The 24,215-nt window shown below is 31.6% G+C and overlaps 1 protein-coding gene across 1 annotated transcript in view; it reads right to left on the bottom strand.

Moving 5' to 3' along the window:
• Positions 1–3,357: 3,357 nt before the first annotated feature.
• LOC149412268 (transmembrane protein 198) overlaps positions 3,358–24,215 on the bottom strand; it is a 34,208-nt gene continuing 13,350 nt past the window's right edge. The window contains exons 3-9 of the mRNA XM_089646202.1: positions 22,934–23,044; positions 18,391–18,542; positions 16,395–16,467; positions 15,592–15,683; positions 11,440–11,584; positions 6,441–6,577; positions 3,358–6,211 (exon numbers count right to left, since the gene is read on the bottom strand). Of these exons, the coding sequence (XP_089502328.1) occupies positions 6,080–6,211; positions 6,441–6,577; positions 11,440–11,584; positions 15,592–15,683; positions 16,395–16,467; positions 18,391–18,542; positions 22,934–23,044 (842 nt within the window). The 3' untranslated portion in view covers positions 3,358–6,079. The remainder of the gene's footprint in view (positions 6,212–6,440; positions 6,578–11,439; positions 11,585–15,591; positions 15,684–16,394; positions 16,468–18,390; positions 18,543–22,933; positions 23,045–24,215) is intronic.

Genomic DNA, 24,215 nt, shown 5'->3' with positions numbered 1-24,215 from the left:
GCTTCCAAGATTCCTTCATTCAATCAAGAAAAAAAAATAATGAGATGTATTTAAAAAAGTTTTTCAGCAATAACCCCAAAAAACTTTATAAACTTTGAAGCAAACCGCGAATGTCTATAAATGTTTAATGTATAAATGTCTACAAATGTCTATAAATCGCGTTCTAAATTATGACAGTTTTGGTTCGGGTAGGTGGCGAACAGAGGCTCACATAATATTATATGTAACAGAGCGAGAAGGAAATAGTTTTGACCCGACAATTTAGTCATAATATCGATAACCGAGCGAATTCCCCGACACGACATCGCTCAACGTATTGACGTTTTAAAGCAATAAATTAGTTGTAAATCAATACATAACAATCTTGTCCGAAATATCGAAAATTTTGATGACAATTTGAGGACAATACAACCGCAACTGTGAAAGTATTTAACAAAATGGTACCATTATATCCATTTGTTGTTAGAGAAAATTATCCTTTAAATACATTCGTGTATCTATGTAGATCGATCAACATATATATTTTTTTTTTTTTTTTTTAAAAAGAAAGACAAACATTCCCGGGTCACGGATAACCCAACAATGTTTGAAAATCTCCTACTACCACCACAGAAAGCCGAAAATGTTGCTTGTGATGTGATGGAGGACTTAGCCAGCCGAGGAATCGAACACGCGACGCTCGGGTGAGACCCAAGCGCTATGCCCACTCAACCACTGACCGGTCATATATTTAGAAAGCTTTAAAACAATACCAAAAAATTCTGAAAAATCGGTTAGGTTGTGTGAAGTTAAAATTAGGTCGGATAGAATACTTTTACCGTATACTCAAAATTTTAATAGAATCCTCTCTGTAAAAATGATTTCAAGCATTTCAATTTTTTTTAATTGCAGGACGATATTAAATAAATCTATCTATTAAATATCTTAAATAAACTAGACCATCATTTCAAATTATGGAAAGAGAAAAAGTGAATTCATCCATTAATTTTGTTTAAATAGACAAATTTCAAAAGTATATGAAAGATTGGAGTCGAATTCAGACTTAGAAGAGATGAGATGTTGAATGGAGGGGAGGCAATTTTATATAAGACTAGATAGAAGAGAGGATATTTGTTTAGAAACGAATAACCAAAAAATATCTAAGGTTCCCACTTTTAGGCCACAGAAAGTACAATTTGGGGAGTCAAGCAAGTGAATTTTAAAAAGGTGAGAAGAAACGGAACAATGCACAATCCTCATTCGATTAAGTAATTAATAACATAAGAGAGAGTTGATTGAATTTCATGTTACGACTGTTTGAGCTCAAACATTAGTTGACCCACATTTTTTTGTCATATAATTAATACTTAAAAGTATAATCACAAAAAAATAATCGGCGTTAGAAATAGTTAGAGAGATTTGTTTATATTTGTTTAAATTTCGTTCATTCGCGTGCTACGAAAGGAGTGGCATCTTTTAAACAAAACAATAGTTATATGGCAGTTGTCTCATCCATCTACATAGAGCTACTAATTTTAACCGCTAGATGTCACTAACAAAATTATTTACTTCTGAAACCATTGAATTAAGTCGACAAAAGCTTTCTGGTTTTATTAAAAGATTGTCCGTTTTTAATAATTTATTATTTCAAGTAGATCTTCGTTTTTGAGTAACTAAATAATAATTTGCTTTTATACAGAAGTTAATTATTGTTGTTTTTTATGAGCTTTATTATTGTAAAATGAATCTGCAGTACCATCGTCTTAGGTATTTTATTGAGTCAATGGGTACCATCAGTTACTTTGGTTGGATAGGGTTCTAACTTCGTCTTACCGTGTTTTTAGATGTTAAAGTTAGCAAAGTCGAATTCTCTTATAATTTATTTTTAAAAATTTGGTTCTGAGATTCAATCTTGTATAACGCATTTTTTTACATATTTTAAGTGAAAATAATATTTAAATAGAGAGTGGCACTATCTTGGAACGATATTAGGAAATGTACCTAGTTAGAACCTTGTGTAATGCACGTGGAAAAGGTGACCGGATAGCTTATCACTTATCACAATGACAATTCAGAACGCTTTTATAAAGTGATATAAAGTCAGGAAAAGTGATGAAATAAAATTATGTTAGTTTTTTCATTAGCTTTAGTGACTTTATATCATTTTTTAAAGGTGTTTTGAATCGTTTTTAATTATCGTAGAACCGTTTTAAAATCGGAATATAAATATAAATCCTATTTAAATATTTTCGTTTTAAAATATTTTACAGAAGAATAAACTATTGTGAATAGATTGCGAAAAATGATATTCGTAAACTTCGACATGTCATATCTCAGAACAAGGTAAAGTGAAGTTGAAGTTATGTGACAATCTCTCAGATGTGACGCTAAACTTTATTAGAAGTTTATATTTTTTTCACAAGGTACGGTACTGGGTCCAATATTATTCATCTTATATGTAAACGGGATATTTTCTCAAACACTTACACTTACGAGTAATAATAGAAAAAACCTAAACTGGAAAGATCAAATCAACCAAACCGTCAACAAAATAAGAAAATTAATTTGTATGTTTTTGAAAATTCGATATTTTCTCTCATTGGAAATTCTAACATCAGTCTACCACGCTTTAGTACAATCAAATCTCCAATACGCTGTAATCAGCTGGGGAGCTGCATACAAAACAAATATACTCCCTGTTGAAATTGTAAAACGTCTAATTATAAAAATAATATTGTAAAAACCAAGATATTATCCAATACACACAATTTTTGAGGAATTTAAAGTTTTAAAATTTAATGATCTTGTCCAAAAAAACTTAATAACTCAAATAATAAAAGAAAAACAAAATCACAGCTTTTCAACTCGTCAAAAACATATATTTCCAACACAAAAATGTAACAACACTTTTGCTCAACATCGTTACATAGGTATATCTAGAGAAAAAAATACTTCAACAGCCTACCCGAAAATATCAGAACAATAAAAAACGATAAACACCTACTAAAAGCAATTGAAGAGGAGTTTAATGTAAAAATACCAAAATGATGAAACTATATTTTTAAGTAATGATAAATTTTAATATTCATAATTACAAACTTATTAAATTAAAAAAATATTCTTAATCTCGATGCTCACCACTCTTCTAGACACAAGCGCCAGTTGCTATAGAAGAGGAACATTAAAAAATCAAAAGCAGTGAAAAACTAATTGTATATATATATATATATTTTTTTTTATGATGTTTATTCTTTGGGAAGGAGACACCAAGTGAAAAAAAAACATTATTAAAACGAATAATTATTGAAACACATAGTTATTTTTGAAAAATACGTATATTTCATACACATTGTTATTTTAAAGATACGGCAAAACACATAGATTGGTAGATTTTGTATCATTTCTTACCTACTTTTACTTTTTATAATATATTATGTTTAAATATCATACATCTTTAAAAATACCGTTTATGGTGTTGATTATTTAACCAAAAACACAGGATACTAATTAAAAAATTTAGAATATACTTTTGCATTACCGAAATACTAATCTTTATTATTTGCACTTGACTTTAAAAAAAACATTGAGAAATAACTCGTAATCACTTAAAATAAGAACAAGACTTTAAATTAAAAAATAATTAACGTTAAATAAAAAATATCACCAAAACCGTTTTGTATCCTGTACCGAAAAAAGTATTTAGATAGTCAAAAATTAGCTACATACATATTTTATAAATTCCCAGCAAACGTATATCTAGTTTTTGAATCCATCTGTCATGGGTCGGATCATTACATTAGTATTGTTTGTTTAGGTCGAGAATTAAATAATAATTTGTTGCTTAATCTGAAAAAGTAACAAAAATAAAAATACAATAAATGCATCTGACTGTTAAACACAGTATAAAATGTGAACTAGGGTATAAGCACTGTATGTAGAAAATAAATATCTAGACTTATAGAAACCTTTTTGGTAAATGAATAGTTTAATGATAAATAAGGATCAGTCAAATGCTTAAAAATAAATCTAAAGTATATATACAGATCACAAAATTTGTTTCTTTAAATAATCACGCTCCCTAACTATTTGAGAAAACACATTGAATGAAAGTTGTTACAACTTACAAATTCGTACAAACTCATAAATGTGTTTTATTATAAATAATTTTAGACATATTATACTTACTGCCTACCATCAAAATATTATCTGATGTAATACAAAAGAAATGGTCGAATAAGTCTAATATATTTGTAGCACGGGACTTTGAGCCTTTCACAAGTTATTGATTTCAACTAAAATCAGAGTTCAGCTTCCTTTGTGCGTTCTACAGGTGTATAACTATTTATTATTATTTTAAGTATAGTATTATTGTAAGCAGTAGTGTCACCCGATTTCCGTAAACAATGGGTTTCCAATACAAAATCTTACTACAAGAAATGACGTCGCCGAAACAATTTTAGGTTATATGAAAATACTTTGTGTACACCACTATTTAATCAGAAACATTGACACGTTTTGAAATAAATGGTTTCTTCGGCAGGGTAATTATAATATAATAATATGTTATAAATTAATATTATTCTGTCGAAGAAACCTTTTGTTTCGAAACATGTCGATCATTTTTGATCATATAGTTATGTAAACAAAGTGTTTCATTTTCATATAAATAAAATGACGTCAAAGAGTAATGATAAATTAAAATGAAAGAAGATATTTTATGTTCATGGTTGCAGCTAATGTGGTTTTTAAATTATTAGAACAAAAATCCATCATATTGCGACAGTTAATTTCACAAAAAAAATTTTTTTAGACCCAAATAATACCTAAACACTATTTTTTAACCATCGTTTTTCATTTCTTAATGACACTTCTATAACACTTTCATCAAAGTGTTACCGGAAACCCTTGTACGAATAAAACTGATTGAAAGATATTTCAAAACCAAAATTTCTTTAATTTTTGAAAATTAAATTTATTTAAGCTTGTGTCAAACCACGCTGTATTATCGTGGCTTGACATATTTCAGCATATCGCTCGCCATACATACCCATTGATAGTGTAGAGCGAGCGATATGCTGAAATAAGCAAAGCCGTGATGCATGTAGCTTAATCTGTCAGCCCATTATTGTTTCAAAACACAAGGATTATGATTGCCGGTTTTGGAATAGCATAATAATACCTATGACATAATAATAAGTACCTATGTGTATTGTGTATGATACAATTCTACACAAATATTATGACAGTTTGAAGTTAATCTTTTCAATGTTTATTATTTTTTAGCAACATGAATGCCATATAAATATTTATAATATTTTTTTACTTTTTATGTTGTTTACTTTTTGAATTTTTAAAAATGTTCGATGTCTTATAGGTACATAATATTAGACGATTACTCTACAAGTGAGGCAAGGTAGTATTCTATGTTGTTGTAGACTGCACGGCATTTGTTATGCTACGGGCGAGGTAGGCTTATGATTTATGATTCAAGCTTCTATCGTTCGAATACGTATTTACTCTTTAAAATATTTAATTAGATCAGCACGGAATGAATGTTAAGGAGATATTACTATTAAGTTTTTTGACAACTCGTTTCGATTTCAATAAAGAAGGCAGAATATTATAGGATTCTAGGCACCACTATTCCTAAACTCTCAAACCTGTAGGTGTTGAGGTTGAATATATATATATATATATATATTCTGAACAATAAGATTATTTGAAATGCCAATACATTGTGATTTTCTTTATATCTTTGGTGCTCTTGCGTGTCTACAATACGAAAGAACAAAACTCAGAAAATGAATGTCCTTACAAAATGTTATATAATATTATTATATACATAGATATATATCCAAATTCTATAAAAAATATAATCACTACATAAAGATTTTTTTGCAATTTTTTTTTCACTCTGCTGTACAGTGATAAGACTTAAGCTTATTGGTTATTTTATGAATACATAATTGATATAATATTATCAAATAAATAAAAAAAATCTTTAGTCATTCGCAATTCTCATTTTCCAATTCCTCACATGGCTGTTTCATAAATTGTTGGAGCTGTCTAATCAGGACTATCATATCAGGAGAGCAGGAGATCAGCGGGGATCATCGTCCGAGTCAGACAGAGTGTGGGGGAGAGGTTCAGCTCCGGGAAGGATGGTTAGGTGCGTGGCGTCACTCTGGAGAGTGGAACACTCGGCTCTCTTCTGGAGCGCTTGCACGAAGCTCTGAAAATACAACATGTGTTAAAAGCCTGACTAAATGGGTTCAAATCTCAATACGTATTAAGCAGTCGATATGTACATTGTCTTAAGCCAAGTTAAAAATAACATGAGGTAGATTCAACGCAAATTCATACGCCCTATTGGGGATCTGCTCCACTAGAATCGAGTATCCTCAGTGGGTCGATCCACTGTGGAGTTTCACTTTCAAGGCAACTCTGATTGATGTTTTCACCTGAGAGATGACGTCCCCGTGCTTAGTCCGCACCTGGTACAAATATCTATATTTCCTTTGTCGCATCTCGGCTCGCTGCTCGCGGGTTCTCGGCCTTTGAACTCCGTTTTTAAGTCTTTTCTTTTGCGCGCTTATACCTTTAATAAATTAAACAAAAAATAATAAATTAAACATCCACGAAGAAAACAATAACATACGCAATTAGCAAATATAAATATTTCACAACCTTATAATGTTGGTACAAATAGATATAATTTTACACCTACGTACTTGAGAGACTCTCAAGAAGAGTAAATAATGTTTGAAAATTGCTGCATACATAGGCGTTACAGCAACAAGAGAAAAATCGTGTTAATTGCTGCACATCTAGACGTTACAGCAACAAGAGAAAAACTCATGGTAATTGCTGCACATCTAGACGTTACAGCAACTAGAGAAAAACTCATGATAATTGCTGCACATCTAGGCGTTACAGCAACAAGAGAAAAACTACACGTAATTGCTGCACATCTAGGCGTTACAGCAACAAGAGAAAAACTCATGATAATTGCTGCACATCTAGGCGTTACAGCAACAAGAGAAAAACTACACGTAATTGCTGCACATCTAGGCGTTACAGCAACAAGAGAAAAACTCATGATAATTGCTGCACATCTAGGCGTTACAGCAACAAGAGAAAAACTACACGTAATTGCTGCACATCTAGGCGTTACAGCAAAAAGAGAAAAACTCATGGTAATTGCTGCACATCTAGACGTTACAGCAACTAGAGAAAAACTCATGATAATTGCTGCACATCTAGGCGTTACAGCAACAAGAGAAAAACTACACGTAATTGCTGCACATCTAGGCGTTACAGCAACAAGAGAAAAACTCATGATAATTGCTGCACATCTAGGCGTTACAGCAACAAGAGAAAAACTACACGTAATTGCTACACATCTAGGCGTTACAGCATCAAGAGAAAAACTACACGTAATTTCAAGTATTACGATTAACCCTTCTTTTAAAATTAGATTATTTTATATCATCTGCAAACAAACATGAATATCAAGTACGCGTTAATTATATTAATATATTCACATTCAATAAAAGCGTTTTTTTACCGTTCCATCTGAAAGTCAAAAAAATAACGTATGTACTGCGCGGTTCACGAGTCAAATACGAATGTAATATTGTATTACATCACTGAAATCAATTAAGTACCTCGATAAACAAAGTAAAGTTTTGACCAAAGTTACTTACATATTATTACTGTGCACCGATGTCATAAAATGTAATGTTTCATATAAAAGCGCCATCGTACTGACCATAGTCAGTATGTTAACGGGAGCAAAGATAATATGTCCTCATTAATGTTGCAAACAAATTAATAATATCTGTCGCCAATCAAATTTTAAAAAGGTCACTTCAGTAATTATCTACTTAATTTTCTTGTGCAAGTTTCTAGGAATTAATATAAACGACTGTACGGCCGTCATACCAAACAAAATTTTAGATTTGTGGCCAAAATACGTAATAAAACTGTTTTTATTTTAAATAAAATTATATGGCTAATAATATCTAGTACATATAATATGTGTCGTATTATTTATCGCGTTCAAATATATTTCATTAAAGAATTCGATTTTTCGTGATCTTAGAGGCAATTTCGGCATTTTTGTGAGTTGAGTGAGAATAGTAAAAACTAAAAAGTACTATGCTAACAAAATGAAATATTATAGTAAAAAATTAAAACTTTAAAAAGGGCGATTTGTGAGTGGAAATTTTAATATGCATCAAATATTTAAGTTAAGTGTCAACTTAACTTAAATAGATCTACAAAATAAATTAATTTTAACCCACCAAATATCTTTAAAATTAATTAATTTTTATCAAGGACTTCATTTTATTTGTTAAGTAGTTAACTCACAAATGAATGCCAAAATTGCGTCTAAAATCGTGAAGAATTCAATTCTTTATTCGCCTGTGTTTTATAATTTAAAACACAGATAAATAAAATGGATCACATCCATACTAGATACTCACTATACCTTTTGATTTAAATAAAATCTGTTCAGTTGGGTATTTCAAATCCAAAATTAAGTTTTGTTTGAAAATGGTCACTAAACTGTTCCTCTCAAGTGCGATGGAATTAATCACTCAAGTTATACACTTATACTATTCACAATAGGCATTTCAAAATTTGATAGCCATTTTTACATCTAGAAGGACAAAAATTAACAAATATTTACAAACCTAACAGAATAAAAAAAAACTATTTTGTTATAATATGCTCAAAATACCACGTCTTTGGGTATATCTACATATTATGTATAAAACCGTACAAATTTTTCTCAGTGTGATTGAATTTTCTTTTTTGGTTGTAATCGAACTGAAGAACATTATATTATAAAGTAAATTGTAATAAAGTAGACATCGTGCTGTCAGTGACGCTTCCAATAAAAACAGTACAACTTACGTTAGTGATTTTCTAAATTCATCATCGTTTACTCACCAAATCATATTTTGAAAAAATTGGCAAAGAATCGAACCCAAATCTTTATGACTCGAAGGTAAACTCAGAACAGAGGATTATCAAATGGGATTTAAATATGACTGCATCTACATTATGAAGCAAACAATTCTATACTGTAAATATAGAAAACAACAGTTTTTGCATGCTTTCTAGAAACACTATTTAAAAAATATACGAAAAAATAAACATGGCTATTTAATAAATACGAAGCTATTTATAAAAATATTTATGCAAATCTTTTAATATGGTTACCCATAAAGAGACATAAGAAAACAATGACGAAAGACTAGACCACCACCTAATATTATTAACCATCGGGAAAACTGGCTCAATATCCCCAGCTCTGCTGGGGAAGAGTATATACCTAACCATGTATAATATATGTAAAGGAAGAAGTACTAATAAGTACCTACCTAGAAACGCCTAGGATTCCTTTGTGTTTGAATTATGAACTTTAATTTTGGAAAACTGGCTCAATATCCCCAGCTCTGCTATATATATACACGGAAGAGTGTATAACCATGTATAATATATGTAAAGGAATAAGTACCTACCTAGAAATGCCTAGGATTCATTTGTGTTTGAATTATGAACTTTTATTTTATTTTATTTTATGCGCTTTTCAAATGTCATTGACGTGTTGTCTTGGTTACACATTAAACAGCATTATTGTTTACACGCTATGTGGCTGACATTTGAGTGATTGAAATATTTAATTTGTTTAATATAAAAAGATCGACAAATAAACTTGAAATGGCGTTTCTTTCTATTTCAGGTAATGTTTGTAACGTTAAGAAAATTTAATTAGTATTTTAGTAAATGTGAAATTAAAAATAAAACTTTCTATTTCAGAAACACATGGAAGAGCTTAGAAAAACAGTAAGTAAAACAAAAATCAGCATATGTTTGGGGTAAAATTCGGTTTATGGGAGTCACTCGAATAACCGAAATTGAACTTGATTTAGACTAATTTAGGGCTGGGGAATCCGAATCTGTAAGAATTAGGTGGGGGTCGGCACTATTAACTGAGTTATAGGGTTTTGAAATGTCGTACGCGATACATAGAAACCATGTTTTATTTATCAATTATGACATAAGAAAATCAAATTAATGACTATATACTTTTGAAATTTCAGTAGTTTATGTTTGGATAATATTAGCTCTGCAGATGATTATGGTCAAACCAGCCCTGTCAACGACTAGCTATGTTCAACAAGAACAATCAAATAACTGCTGGCCATATATACAATGCCAAGTACCTATCGGATAATAGATGGATTTGTTATAAATATCAACATCAAAATTAAATTTTTAGGTCATATTGGTTTCCAAAGATTTAAATAACAGCCATTCCAAACTTATTGCCTGAGCCTGAACTCTTGCGAACATTTGGTCAGATTCACAGTGTCATGAACACGTTTGCAGTACAGTATTATCACGCATTGGTAACGCAGGCAATGTTTGGCCTCCTCAAGCAGCGTCTCGCAGATGTTTAGATGTTTACAGAAGGAAGGGTTGGCTACTTTGATAAACCACAGAGTAGCCAGAACGAATGAGCGCTTCTGGAAATCCGGTAAAACTCTCATCCCGGCTGTAGTCCATTGATAGAGAACTTTAAAGTTAGTCGATCAAAATAAAGCATGCTAACTCTCGTAATTATGAACGGGATTACCATCGACCGCTTCAATTATATTATTACCATTTCTAAATAAAAAAAACTTATTCAATTAAACGTACAACGCCATTTTTTTACACGTCATACAAACCTAAGCACATTGATAAAATAATGACGCATGTTGGTACCTACGCAAATCGTGATCAATTCTAAAAGTAGAAAACGTGATTTTTCTCTTCGTAGTTAACTCACATATTTTATACATATACAATAGTTATTAGGTATTCTTATACATATTATCTGAAGTGAAACCTAACTTGAAAAGAACAAGACTAATAAAGGGACAAGTTTTTACAGCAGTATACATAATAATATTAATACAATTAGAACACCAGTGGTAAACAAGAGAAATCGCAATTTGTGGTAAAAGTAGAAAGTACGCTTACTCTCCTAATTGTGGACTCACGTATTAAGTACGTTGAAAATCAGTGACGGCTCATTACTTTTGGGAGTAATGGAGTCCTAATATTGCAAATGTTGTTGTAAAAAAACCGAAGAAGATTTTTTTTTGGTATGAAGATGTTCAGGAAATCCGCACGGCCATACTGAAATTTCCTCGAAATAAACGAATTTACAAAAAAAAAAAAATTTTTTAGCTACTACATCAATAATGCAATTTTTTGTAATATTAGCGCTCTTGTACACAAAAAATTCACGAGCCGCCACTGTTGACAATAATATTTGCTAATATAAAAACACTCATTTTAATGACATGTGTACATTTCTCGCATACGAATTTATTGCACTTATAGTAACAGAAGTGTGGAGAGATCGCATTTGGTGGTAAAAGTAGAAAGCATGCTTACTCTCCTCGTGGTGTACGCCGGTGCCCGTGATGCAGCTCTGCGTGAGCAGGCCAAGCAAGGTCATGAAGGGCCACACGCCGAGGATAAGCCACGAGAACCAGCAAGGCACCGGCACTGTGGGACGCAGATTGATGCGCTCCCATATCTAAAACATGCAGGGAAAATATAATAGTACACAATATTGTTCAGGTGCCAATTTCGGACACATTTCATGTGTTGTACATAAATGTTTTAACGGTTTTTTATAATACCTATCTAAATTTAAAGACTGTACAGGAATACGTTGATAACAAGCTAGGTAAAGTCAGATGTCATCTTGGATACGGTAAAGAGAATCAAACCCACAATAATTATGTTGAAAGTTTGACCGATGTTTCCAAGTAAATGCCACCTACCAATCGTAGGAAATACAGAAAGAGAAACAGAGAAAAACAACAACGCTCGAGGAAGACATTGCACGATCGGGTGATTCAATTACTAGATTCAGACCATGTCAGTAATCAGAATTTCAAATTATTATCTATTAGATGATTTATGAAAGTAAATGAAGCAAGGAGTAACACATTTCAAAAGTTTAAACATAAATGGTCTGATGATTTCAAAACTGGTGTTTTGTAAGAATACGTAGATAAGAAGCTAAGTAAATTGGTGTTTTTGATGTGAAACATATTTTGGCGCGCCTAGGGGGTAAAGCCGTCTCTTGCGCAGCAAGCGTGGCAAGACGGGACGACTCTATTGCACGGAACGTCGGCTTTAGTCGGCCAGCCCATGACCCACCGCCTCTTTTCGCCTGGCCGCCAAAACTCTGTGCGGTATATATATGCAACATTCTCGCTAAATATAAGACTTGGTTTTTACTTTCATTGTTACTTCCTCCGACCGATGTTTCCAAGTAGATAAAAGCATAAGCTGGCGATCGTGGAACAGACAAAGAAACGGAGTTAGACCACAAACAATATATACAAAGCTGAATGAATTCAAATGACTGACCATGGACAAAGACAAAAACTTTAGAGACAAACCTAAGAAGACTATATTACAAACTTAAGAAGACTTAAATATTACAATATTACAAACTTACGAAGGCTTAAATATTACTAACTGATAAGTCCGACAAAGGGATGAATAAATCTTTGAAAAATCTGCGAAGTAATTAAGTCGTCAAATTTATTATTAAAATATTAGGCTCGATAAAAATAGTAAAATTGGCGATCATTTAAGAGAAATATTGCCAATAACCGGCCGACTGACAAAATTACTGTGGCAATTAGTGACGGCTCGTGACTTTTGAGTGTGATACAGAGTTTAAAAAATACGACATAATTGATATTGTTTAGCCCAGTCTATTTTTTTTCAAAAGTTCTACTTTAATAAGAAGATTTTCAGGAAATTTCAGTTTGGCAGTGAGCTGCTGAAATTCTTCTTAAAAAACCGTATTTCGGAATAAATAATAGGAAACACCCAAAAGCCGCTGGTCGCAATAAGTATGTTTTGATAGATTAATGTATATTTATTTACTTAACGACTAAAAAGGCTTTTACATAAAAGTGATACCTTTATTATATAGGAAATAAAAACAGTATTTAGATGTGATCCTTTTTTAAAGTAGGTACAAAATAGATACATAGAGTACAAACACAAAGAAAAATTATTAGGTGAAAGATTGGCACAATAAGGTAGACGACACATTACGCAATACGCATCGTGGTTTCGCCTATTTTAGCGTATCTCTCGCCATACACTATGAATAGGAATGATGTCGAGCGATATGCTGAAATAGGCCATGCCACCCAAATATAGCGCACTTATAGCGTGATCTATCACAGGCTTAAGGCACGTACTTGATACCTGTAAGATTATTTCTTACGGGTTCAGAAAAATTTCTCGATTTAATCTTTGAAAACTTTTTTGAATCTTGCATGCAATGCTTTTTGTTGATCGGATATTAATTTTTTTTTATCTGGAAGTTAAAGAAAGAAGCACAGCGAAAAATTATTATATTGTATAGAAAGAGAGAGAATAAATACCTACGACTTTTTTAACCTTTCCACACCATTAATTGTTAACATCTTACATTTGTCAGAATGATAATATAAAACTTGAAGTGCTATAAAGATTATAAGTTAAGATATTGAATTTTGTACCAAGAAAAATAATGATGAATTTTACGATGTAAATATGTATGTAACTATGAGCTAAACCACAAGTTTTTTGTAACACTTTCACCAGCTAAGTAAATTAAAAAATTATTTTTCGGAATAATTTATTGAGTAAATCCTCAAATTATAATATTTAAATATTGAAGACAATATTAGTGATTTTTAAACGCAAATCTGAAACAGAAAAATCAGAAATGGAAACGGTCACATCTGGGACTCGAACCCAGGACCCTTGTCTTTCCGGGACAATGCTCTACCAACTGCGCTAATGGGACCCTATCCTCATCGGTCACTTTTAACTGTATCATACTTCGAATAAGAACTACCAACGTTGTCTTCATTTTTTCACCGCACATTTTTATTGGCAACTATCTTTATGTTAAGTTATTCATTTCGGATCGGAGTCAAAATTGTGATTTATAAGCATTCATTTATTTCTAGGTGAAATGAATCGAGGTGTATGTGCAAGTATGGTGTCATTGAATGATGTACTGTCGTGTAGGTGTACGTGTGCTTCTGTATAAGTACTCGTGTATACTCGTATAACGTGTATGTATATGCATGTTAATGTATACTAATATAGTGTACTCATTGTACGAGGTGTGTATATAAGTATGCTCATATATACTCGTACAGAATACTCATTGTATGTCGTATAGCATACTCATTGTACGGGGTGTATATATAAGTATACTCATTTATACTCGTATAGTTTACTCATTGTACGAGGTGTGTGTATAAATATACTATATTGGGATGTATTTATTGTTATTAAGTTTAATTTGTAGAACTCCATTTTATTTTTTTATTTTTTATATATTCAATAATATTATTGGGTTTATAAAAATAGTTTATTTTTAAACAAGTTCTGCTGTGTAATAATTATTACGCGTGACAGCTGTTTCGCCCTCTGATCGCGTAATAATAATTACACAGCAGAACATGTTTAAAATAAACTGTTTTTATAAACCCAATAATATTATTGAATATATAAAAAATAAAAATATATATTGGGATGGTTCATTCATGACGGTAAAACATTATGAAAATAGACACGTTTTGCGTATCCCACTGATCTTCTTGCAAAGTGAGATATAAGGAAATGACTAATAACATTGTTTATTCAGTACAAAGAAAACATTCCTTCCTTATAAGTCATAAGTATATTTAGAAACGTTTATCTTAATTAATAATAACAATAACAATAAACAAAAACATAATTGAGATAAAATGGAATAAAGGAAAATAAAATTACATGAAAATGATGACAGGGAAATAATTGTGTTGCAAGCGTAATAAATTATGAACAAAATAAAGAACAACACGAAGAGATGAAGCAAAGGTGTCGGGACCAACTAAAACAAGCGGGTACGTTTACTACCTACAGTGCCAGCGAACTCGCAAAAAAAGTACATCCCTATCAAAGATTTGACTTCTTTTATGGTATAAACAGCGATGCCTACCGAACCTACCAAAATGTCGGTAGATCTACCGATTTAGCCCAAAATCGCTGAAAAATCTACCGAAGCCAGCGAAAAAATTCTGAATTATGGGCATTTTTTTCCTTTCAAAATTATCTACCCGTGGAAATTTGGGGAATTATTCTTTTAAAAATTTCCTAGCCACCCCCCGGAATTCAATTTAGAAATTTTCTGGGGAATCCAGTACTAAGTGAGAAATAACCAACACAAATCCATTCTCAAATTCCACCAATGCTGGAATCTAATCTACCAATTTTTCACCTAAATCTACCAATATTCATTTTCGCGGTATGGCATCACTGGTTAAAATGATTTGGTTTTAATATCACTTGGTAGTGTACCGTATTATTATTTATAATCTTAAACATCTAGTTCTTGAAAACATTGTTACACCCAAGTATAGTTTTTGTAATTATAATGTGGTGTTTTTGTATATGAAATGTAATTAATTGTATATATTTATCGCGGCTTTTATTAAAGATTGCTTGAAAGTTAATCAAAATTTGACTTACCCAATTAGCCATCGCCAATCGCTCAATAAGAAAATCAAGAGTAGCTGCTAAAATAGCCCCTCCATAAACCGCTGTTCCAAATATCGTCAACCCTGAAAAAAAAATCATGAAAAACATTAGTCATATTTTTTTAATCACCATTGTAATTGTGCTACAGTCCTTTTGATATTATTGATAAATAGATAATTAATTATCAGCAACTACATTGAGACCTGAATCGGTCCTCGCAGAGAATAGGAGCGAGAATTCAATCTGATTATGATGTATCAATCTAAAGCATGAAGTCGGGGGGACATGTTTGGTTCAAAATAACCCATTCAATAGCTAATCAACTAAGTAGTATGGTCGATGGTTTAGAGTTTACCAGGATTTATGGCGGCTATTTTTTTTTTCTAGGTTTCAATCCTTATTCCCGTTTTGACTATTTTGCTTGGACTGGTATCCAATATTATGTCACGTTTTTGTTATGTTATCTTTGTATTTACGCATGTTATACTGTATAAGAGTATCTAAAAAAATTAACAATTGTTTAGATGGTAGGTTTTTTTTTCTTTTAAATAAAAAATAACCCTTTTATGTGTAAGAATAATAAGAATTAAATTTTAAAAATAAAAAAATAGTCGTCAACAATTGTTTTTTTTTAATGTTTATCAAGCACAAAATGTAGAAACAAAAATGTGGTACTGAAAGGATTAAATGTAATGCCTGACATCAACGTCTGAGATGCAAGTTTAATGGTTGAACAATGTAGTAAGTACTGACTATATTATCATGAATGCGAATATGCGAACATAAATAGTTACCTTTTTTCCAACACAGATTGAGAATGGCAAATAAGATTGCTGTCCCAAGAAGGGTTGATACGCAAAGCCATATCTGCAAAGTAAATACATTTCTGGTTAGAATTTTACCGTCAGAACTATAATACAGAAAATAAAATTAATAATATTTTCTAACACGCTTCTTATCTAATTCTCTTTACATTTTTTTTTAATAAATATTTTTTTTATGTGATTATTTTTCTACGAATTGGCTTAGGAAATGCAGAAGAATTTTTATTAATAAGTTTAATGAATAAAACAATCTTCTACTTTATCAATAAGGTATTTGAGTTAAAAAGATTATGGCTTATAAACATATTTTCATAAGATTAACAAACGCTGATTCCGAATATATTTGTTTTGTTATACATTACTATACACAGAATTAATAAAACGTCAACGATTAAGACCGTGAGACACTAAAACGCTCTGTGATTGGTCGGCTGGTTCTGACAACACGTAACCGATACCTCACTTATTGGTGGGCCGGCAATGTTGTGGTGTCCATACTTGTCACTAATGCTGTTTACAATTTTTTTATAAAGATTTGACGTTTTTTGGAAATATTGCTAAATATTTAAATTGTTTTTTTTTTGTCAATCCCACCAGAGTGGGATTGACCTTACTGTTTGTTAACCGACAAAAACGAGTTAAATAAGACGTCACGCGTACCCCGTCACATTTTGATCGTTTTGGCGAGCTTTGAAAAATGACCTTTGAACCTTTGAAAACTATTTTAACTTTAAAATCGACGATCGTAAAAAATTAAAAGAATGAAAATGAAAACTGATATTAATTTAATTTAAGTTCGAAATTGAACATGCCTCATAAAAAATATGTTTTTAAAAATAATGGAATTTTAATATTATTTATTAATTTCAAGAGTCAAATTCCGAAAAATTAGCCTAGTAAATTATCAGAAAAAAATTATTTTTATGTCAATCATCTATGTTCCAAGTAATGCAACATCATTGACCGATTTTCATAATACATCTCTAGTATTATAATATACAATGAAAATGGGTCAGTGTAAAAGTGTGATATCAATCCATTAAACCTGTTTTTAGCTGAACAGCTAAATAACAAAAGTGTTTATTTGCGTGTTTCGACGAAAATAACTTTTAACTGAACTGGTTCATTTGGATAATAGACCCAAACTATGCCGTATAATCGATTTAAAAAATCTTATACTTATAAATAGATACAAAGAAAATAATTTTCTATGAAAAGGGTTTCATTACTGGGAGTTCTTAGTTATTAAATATTTAAGCTAAAGTTTAGTTATGTTTATGTCTTAGAAAGGACAATAATTTATACCGCGGAAGTGAAAGGTAGAAAAATTTTTGGACGCCCATGCTATTCACAGTATGATCAAGTGAATTAAATACTTAAGTTTTAAAATGTCAAATGTCAATAATCATAATAACAAAAGTGTTTACAAATTTCAACGCAAATATCGCACTCCGTTAGAAGAGGGTCTTTCTTTGCTGTGGATGCCTCGAAATACCTTTTTATCTTTTATCTTTTGGCTACGCTAATTTGACAGGTAGGAGAACCACAGGATGCCTGAGGAAAACATGGAACTATTAAGTTAGTCAAGCCATGTAAAAAGTCAGAATTTCAGAAGGGAATGAGACGATTTATGAACGTGAATGAAACTGAGAAAAAAAGTATTTCTAATTGATTAAAAATATCTACAAAATATTGGAATACAAGCCTTTGATTGGATTGCAGGCCTTTAAAGAATTAATGATTTGGAACAGGTTTCCTGTAAAATTAGTGTTGCCAATTTATCTTTGGAGGTGCTGTCTGGGTGGTCTTTTAAAGGAGAGGAATGGATGAACATGTTGTATGAAAAAGAAATCACAGAGGCCAGCAAATTGTTCCACAGCCGAGCTGTTGAACTCAAGAACTAATCGAATAAACGACCCATTCAGTTAGGTATTCCAATATAGCGATATTACAGGTGACCACTTACCGTGTGATGCGTTTTCTCAGATAGATAGTCGTAAGCAGCCAGGCCGGCTATGGCCACGAACAGGCCGGTGTGCAGGCCGGTTATGAACAAGCCCACGTACTGGATCAGCATTGTTATCAGGCCGAACAAGAAGCCGGCTGAGAAAGCGACAGCTGGAAACGTTAAACGCATATTATTATTCAGTACACCTAATGTACCCATATTAGTTAGTGTGTAGATACCTACTTACTTATACACAACGTATATTATGTTACTATCATAACTAACCAGCGTGGACCATGTTCCAATTTTGAAAATGTCACCTGTTCATTGAACCAGCGTTACAGTCACTCACAAACAGTCCCACAACAATTTTTTTTTTAATAATAATGTCGTTGTTTATTAGATTGCTGATTTGTTATTTCGGCTAATGGCATTATACCTAGCTTTCTCATTCAAAATTTAGGCGCATTAGATCTGTCACAGAATTTATACATAAAAATGCAAAAATCAGTAATTTTAAATACATGTAGGATTACGAAAAATTGTTTAAATATTTATATTGAGGGATCAGTAAGATTTATAGGTCCAATTAGAAGTTCTACAGAGCCGAACCCTCTGATATGAAAATATCTGGAGTCGGTGAATTATTTTCTCATTTGATCTCTGGTGATTTGACGTGTTGTTTTCATATTTATTATGCTTATACATATAATGCACTTGCATAATGTGGATTGACTAGATGATCATTTGTGGAAAAGTGTGTGGAAGGGTTTAGTTTTTCCTGTGGGGAAGATTTAACCCGGACATAAAGTCGGAAGAAATAATTTATTGGTACAAAAGAACACGTAAAACGGCGTTTTTTTTTCTTCTCACTATCCTTTTAACAATATCTACCATCAGTGATGTCATGGAAAAATAGCACGATCCAGTCAAAACAGTAGAGACCAGTGGCTGAGCTACCGCCTAAGGTGTATACTTTGGGTTACGTGTCTCAAATAAGTCAATGCCAAGGCATCCATTTATACTCGTATATATTAAAAAAAACTCTATGACAAGTAGGTATCTAAAAAAATAACTGCAGCCCTATTCTTTCCTTATTCTCTCTTATTCTAATTACCTTGGGGAATGCATTGTTTTACACGAAAATTACAATTAAAAAAAATAAAAAATAAATAAAAAAAAAATAAAAAAATTGTGAGCTGTTGTTTTTTAGTTAGCAATTTGCAGTCGTGCACAGGTGGTACGCGAAAGTTGATGGACGTAAAAAAACAGACGTCTAGTGTTTTTGGTGTGTATTCTTCTCCTGGGAGAAGTTAAAAATATTATCCCATCGTGATGATGCAATTGGAAAAATGACATGTTGTGCTACTCCTTTCCAAGTGCCAACGCAATCAATGTTGAAACATTTCATAAATTTAACGGTTACGATTTATTATTAGTTTTTACTACCCAACATTTGTCTTTGTATTATGGCTCAAATAAATTTCAGTCAATCATCATTTAGTCAGTTTGTGTATCAATCATGAATCTATAATCTTTTAGGCGCAGGCGTATCCAACTTACGGCCCTAGTATTGCGGCGCACTTAATCGAGAAGCTTTTTGAGCACTTGCTAGGAATTGTTTTCAAAAGAGTAAACTCAGAACCAAACATTCCGATAAGCATTTTCAGAACTCCTTTCATTCATTACACTAAAAAAAGTCATTATAATACCAATCAAAAGTCATTATAATACCCTTTTCCTGGTGCTCTCTATAGGTGGGTCCTATGAGTACATTTCGTTACTAGTTAAAGTGAGTACAGGTACAAAAAATACCTGGTAGAAATACCGGTTACAAAATACTCAAAAGTATTTTATACCGACCTGATAATTTTTATAATAATTAATTAGTAACTACCCACAACGATTCCCCACAAATTTTCTACATAAAATTGATTCCTCACAGAAATTTTTGAATCCATGGGGGGGATGAAACTACGAAATTCCCTTTCGAAAATTTACCATATTTTTCCTACAAAATACCTATAAAAAGTACCTATCAAAAGTACCTCTAGAAAGAACCTATCGAAAGTACCTATTCAAAATACCCATCAAAAGTACATATTAAAAGTACCTATCTAAGTACTTATTGAAAGTACCTATGAGTAATAAATACTTTTGTAATAAATACTTCAGTATTATGTCACAAGTACAAAGTATCGCATGAAAATACCTTGTACTTTTACTGGGTATGATAAATACGCCTCTCCTCTAGTGCACTCTCCTATCGGAAGTTGGCTGTCATCAGGGATATGTTATTCTTAAATTCTTAAACAACTCAGTAGAACTGTAGTCGTAACTATTCATTGGTTTCGAAGTGCTACGTATTCCTTTTACTCTAATACTTTTATCATCGATCTTTTCCTGGTTTATCAATCGGATAAACCAATATTAGCTATCGCTATGTTTGGCCATTGGTTGAAGAACTTTTATCGTTCCATTTAATTTTTTATCATTTTTTAAACGCTACACAACCAGGTGTATAGGGATAGTGCAATCCCCAATCTGCCATTATAGATACAATAATGTTACGTAAGTTAACGTAACGATAAATAAATATTTATATTATATTATGTGTGATCCAAAAGAATTGTCATTCAATAAAAATGTGGCCCAAAGAATACAAAAGGTTATCAGCCCATGGACAAATGTGTACAGCGAGTTATGTATGTTGAACAGTATTACAGCTTGAATGGATGACTCATATTTTTTAAGTGCGGCAGTTAAGTTTACTAGGAGGGGAACGAAAATATAAACAACTGTATTTGTAACGTAAAAAATACAATGCAGACAGTTATAAAATATATTATATCTCTACAGATGTATTAGAAGGTAGGGAAAATATTTTTTTAAGAGTTTAATCTAGCTGTCTTTTAAATGAAGGAAAATCATAGCGTTCATTTCGTTCGTGATAATTGAACAATAATAATTGTTTTGTCTAAATTAAAATTTCAACGGAATGAATGTATATTTTTATATTTAAATATAAGGTTAACTATGATTTATCATTAAAGAAGAATATAGTACTAATAATAAAATTAAACATGAAACCAAACAAAACACAGACAATAAAAACAAATTTCAATTGGAAATCGAACCGAGAATTTTACCAATATAATAAAATGTCCATTACCCATTGGCCACTGTGATCTGTTTTTTTTTGTTTTTATTGATCTCATAATATTCCAATTGTTAATCACATTGTTAATTCTCAGAATTAACTAAAATTATTTATTAACTAAAGTTCTTTATGAATTTATTTGTAACTAGATATTGTCTCAGTTACATCTTTCGGATTTTTATTTCTATGGGACACCTATTGATTTTTTCTACAATTTTGGAATGAATATTATTATTTAATAACTTGTCAAATCCCTGTGTCCTTTTCAGACAGAGATCCTGGCCCCTGGTTTCAATTCCCAGTTGCGACCATTACCATTTTATTTTGTATTCTTATTATTATGACGGCCGGCATAGTCCAGTGGTAACGCATTGGACTGCCATTCCGAAGGTCGCGGGTTCGAACCCGGCGTGCGCAAATAAATTTTATTTGATTAATTTGTGTTATTTCACAATTAATTAATTAAAATAATATATAGTATATTTGCGGCACGTTCCAGAGTGGAAGATACTACCAGTATCGCCCTGGTGTAAGACCACCATTAAGAATTGAAACGTTGCTTCAAATGGCTTTAGCCGTGTTTAGTGACTAGATCTGAATAGCCAGGTACTTCCCCACCTTCCTCTTTCCCTTCCCCACTTACCTTCAGCCTCACAACATCCCCCAATTGGGGATGCCATAGTCTCACTGGCTCCAGACGGGAGCAGTTGGGACTCTTGTGAGGTATTCACTATAAAAAAAAAAAAAAAATTATCTTACTCAGTTTCGTATTTTGTTTAGTTTGACTAGTAATATCATCTTCTTAAATGATTATATATTACGATGATGAGTATAACCTTCAAAAGTTATAAAAATAGATATATCCCAATAAAATAAAATACCGTTTCAATTGAATTTTTTTCTTCATTTTTGACGGTAGAGTTAGTTGAATTTAATTTAATAATTTAGTTAATTTAATAATTTAGTTAATTTAATAATTTAGTTAATTTAATAATTTAGTTAATTTAATAATGTAGTTAATTTATAATTTAGTTAATTTAATTATTTAGTTAATTTAATTATTTAGTTAATTTAATTATTTAGTTAATTTAATAATTTAGTTAATTTAATAATTTTGTTAATTTAATAATTTCGTTAATTTACTACATTATCTTTGTTATGATTAAGACTATCGATTAATTTGATTCCATGGGCAAACAAGCAATATTAATTCACCACCATTCTGTGAGGAGTACGTCGAACTCAACGGCACAAATTATCACCTACAAAAAACTGCTAACGACTTGGAGTTACAAGGCATGAACAGCGAACACATGAACCGTTCGAGACGCAGTGAAGTGTAAATGATGACATATTAATGGATCCTTAGTATCTATAAGTGGTACTTAATATTATACTCACATGCATTTCCATAGGCAGGCATGAGGTGTTCCTGTAGACATATTAGGTAGACTATAACTGTACCAAACGTAAAACCAGTCAAAAACATCACAGCTTTGAAGCATCGGTATCCTGAAACATAATGAACATAAACATAAGAATCACTGATCAGATTTGCAGATTGAAGAATGTTAAAATTTCCTTACTTCGTATGAAATGTTATCAATATTTGTCACGCACTTTTTAAAAAGCATGACTATTCCAAAAATTACAAAAATACATACGGGCAACGAACATTTCCTTATCCTGTATCTACTACATTGACATGACATAAACCCGTTGAGACAACGTTTTTTTACCATAGTATATACATTTTTATGAATAGATATATTTTTGTGTGTTTTTACTGAAGATTGAACCTTCTTCCCCGGGAAAACACTAAAATGAGCGAACCACGCTATTACTCTGAGTCTTAAATGAAGATTTATTTCGTAAATTTTCATGTAGCAAACATATATATGAACAAATAGAAAGTTATTTTATTATATTTATTTCGCATATTAACTGCAGCAATTTTATGTGATCCAATTTCAGAGAAATGTGTGTTTGTGTGTGCCCTTGTGTTTGTGTTTGAGCGCCACCATATCTATCTGCCGAGTTTCAGCTTAATCGGATGACGTGAAGTGGGTTAGTTTCCACTTGCAAGATTAATTTTAAAATAGTTATAAAACATCGATGAATTTCATGCCTAGGGGTCTAAAAGTTTTATATGAATAAAATTGATGACCTCAGTTTAATTTCAAAATTGGTATATATCACACTTCTAAGGATTTTCTTTTCTTTGGTTTGTACTAAAGGATTAAGTGGGCTTGATATACCCACACATTATAATATTACGTTGCCTGAAGGCATACATTGATCTTGATAAAAGATAAAAATATCAAATCGTTGGATATTTCGAGGAAAGGTAATTTGTGAACTTGAAATGGAGTGATAAAAATAAAATATTTTTTCTCAAATACGTCTCAAAGTAAAACAAACTTTTTTTCTTAACAGGAAGAAGTGATTTGGAAGAGGATTTCAAAAGTATTGAAGAATGGTCAATTCAAGACCAAAATCGTTGTAGTATATTTGTATAGGTGACAAAATCATTTCTTGTGATAAAGCGTCGTGGTTATGATGAACTAACTCACTAACCACTGCACACTTTCTTCGTGCATCCACCATACATGTACATCTAAGCGACTCTCTCTCTTAATCATGTTCATAACTGTTGCATTGAAATTGCATTCCTTTCTGAACC

Source organism: Hesperophylax consimilis, chromosome 23 (genome assembly GCF_061612785.1).
Source record: "Hesperophylax consimilis isolate HC1 chromosome 23, BYU_Hcon_1.0, whole genome shotgun sequence".
NCBI lineage: Eukaryota > Metazoa > Arthropoda > Insecta > Trichoptera > Limnephilidae > Hesperophylax > Hesperophylax consimilis.
The sequence above is the reverse complement of the archived record's forward strand: the minus strand, read 5'-3'. Positions and strand labels throughout refer to the sequence as shown.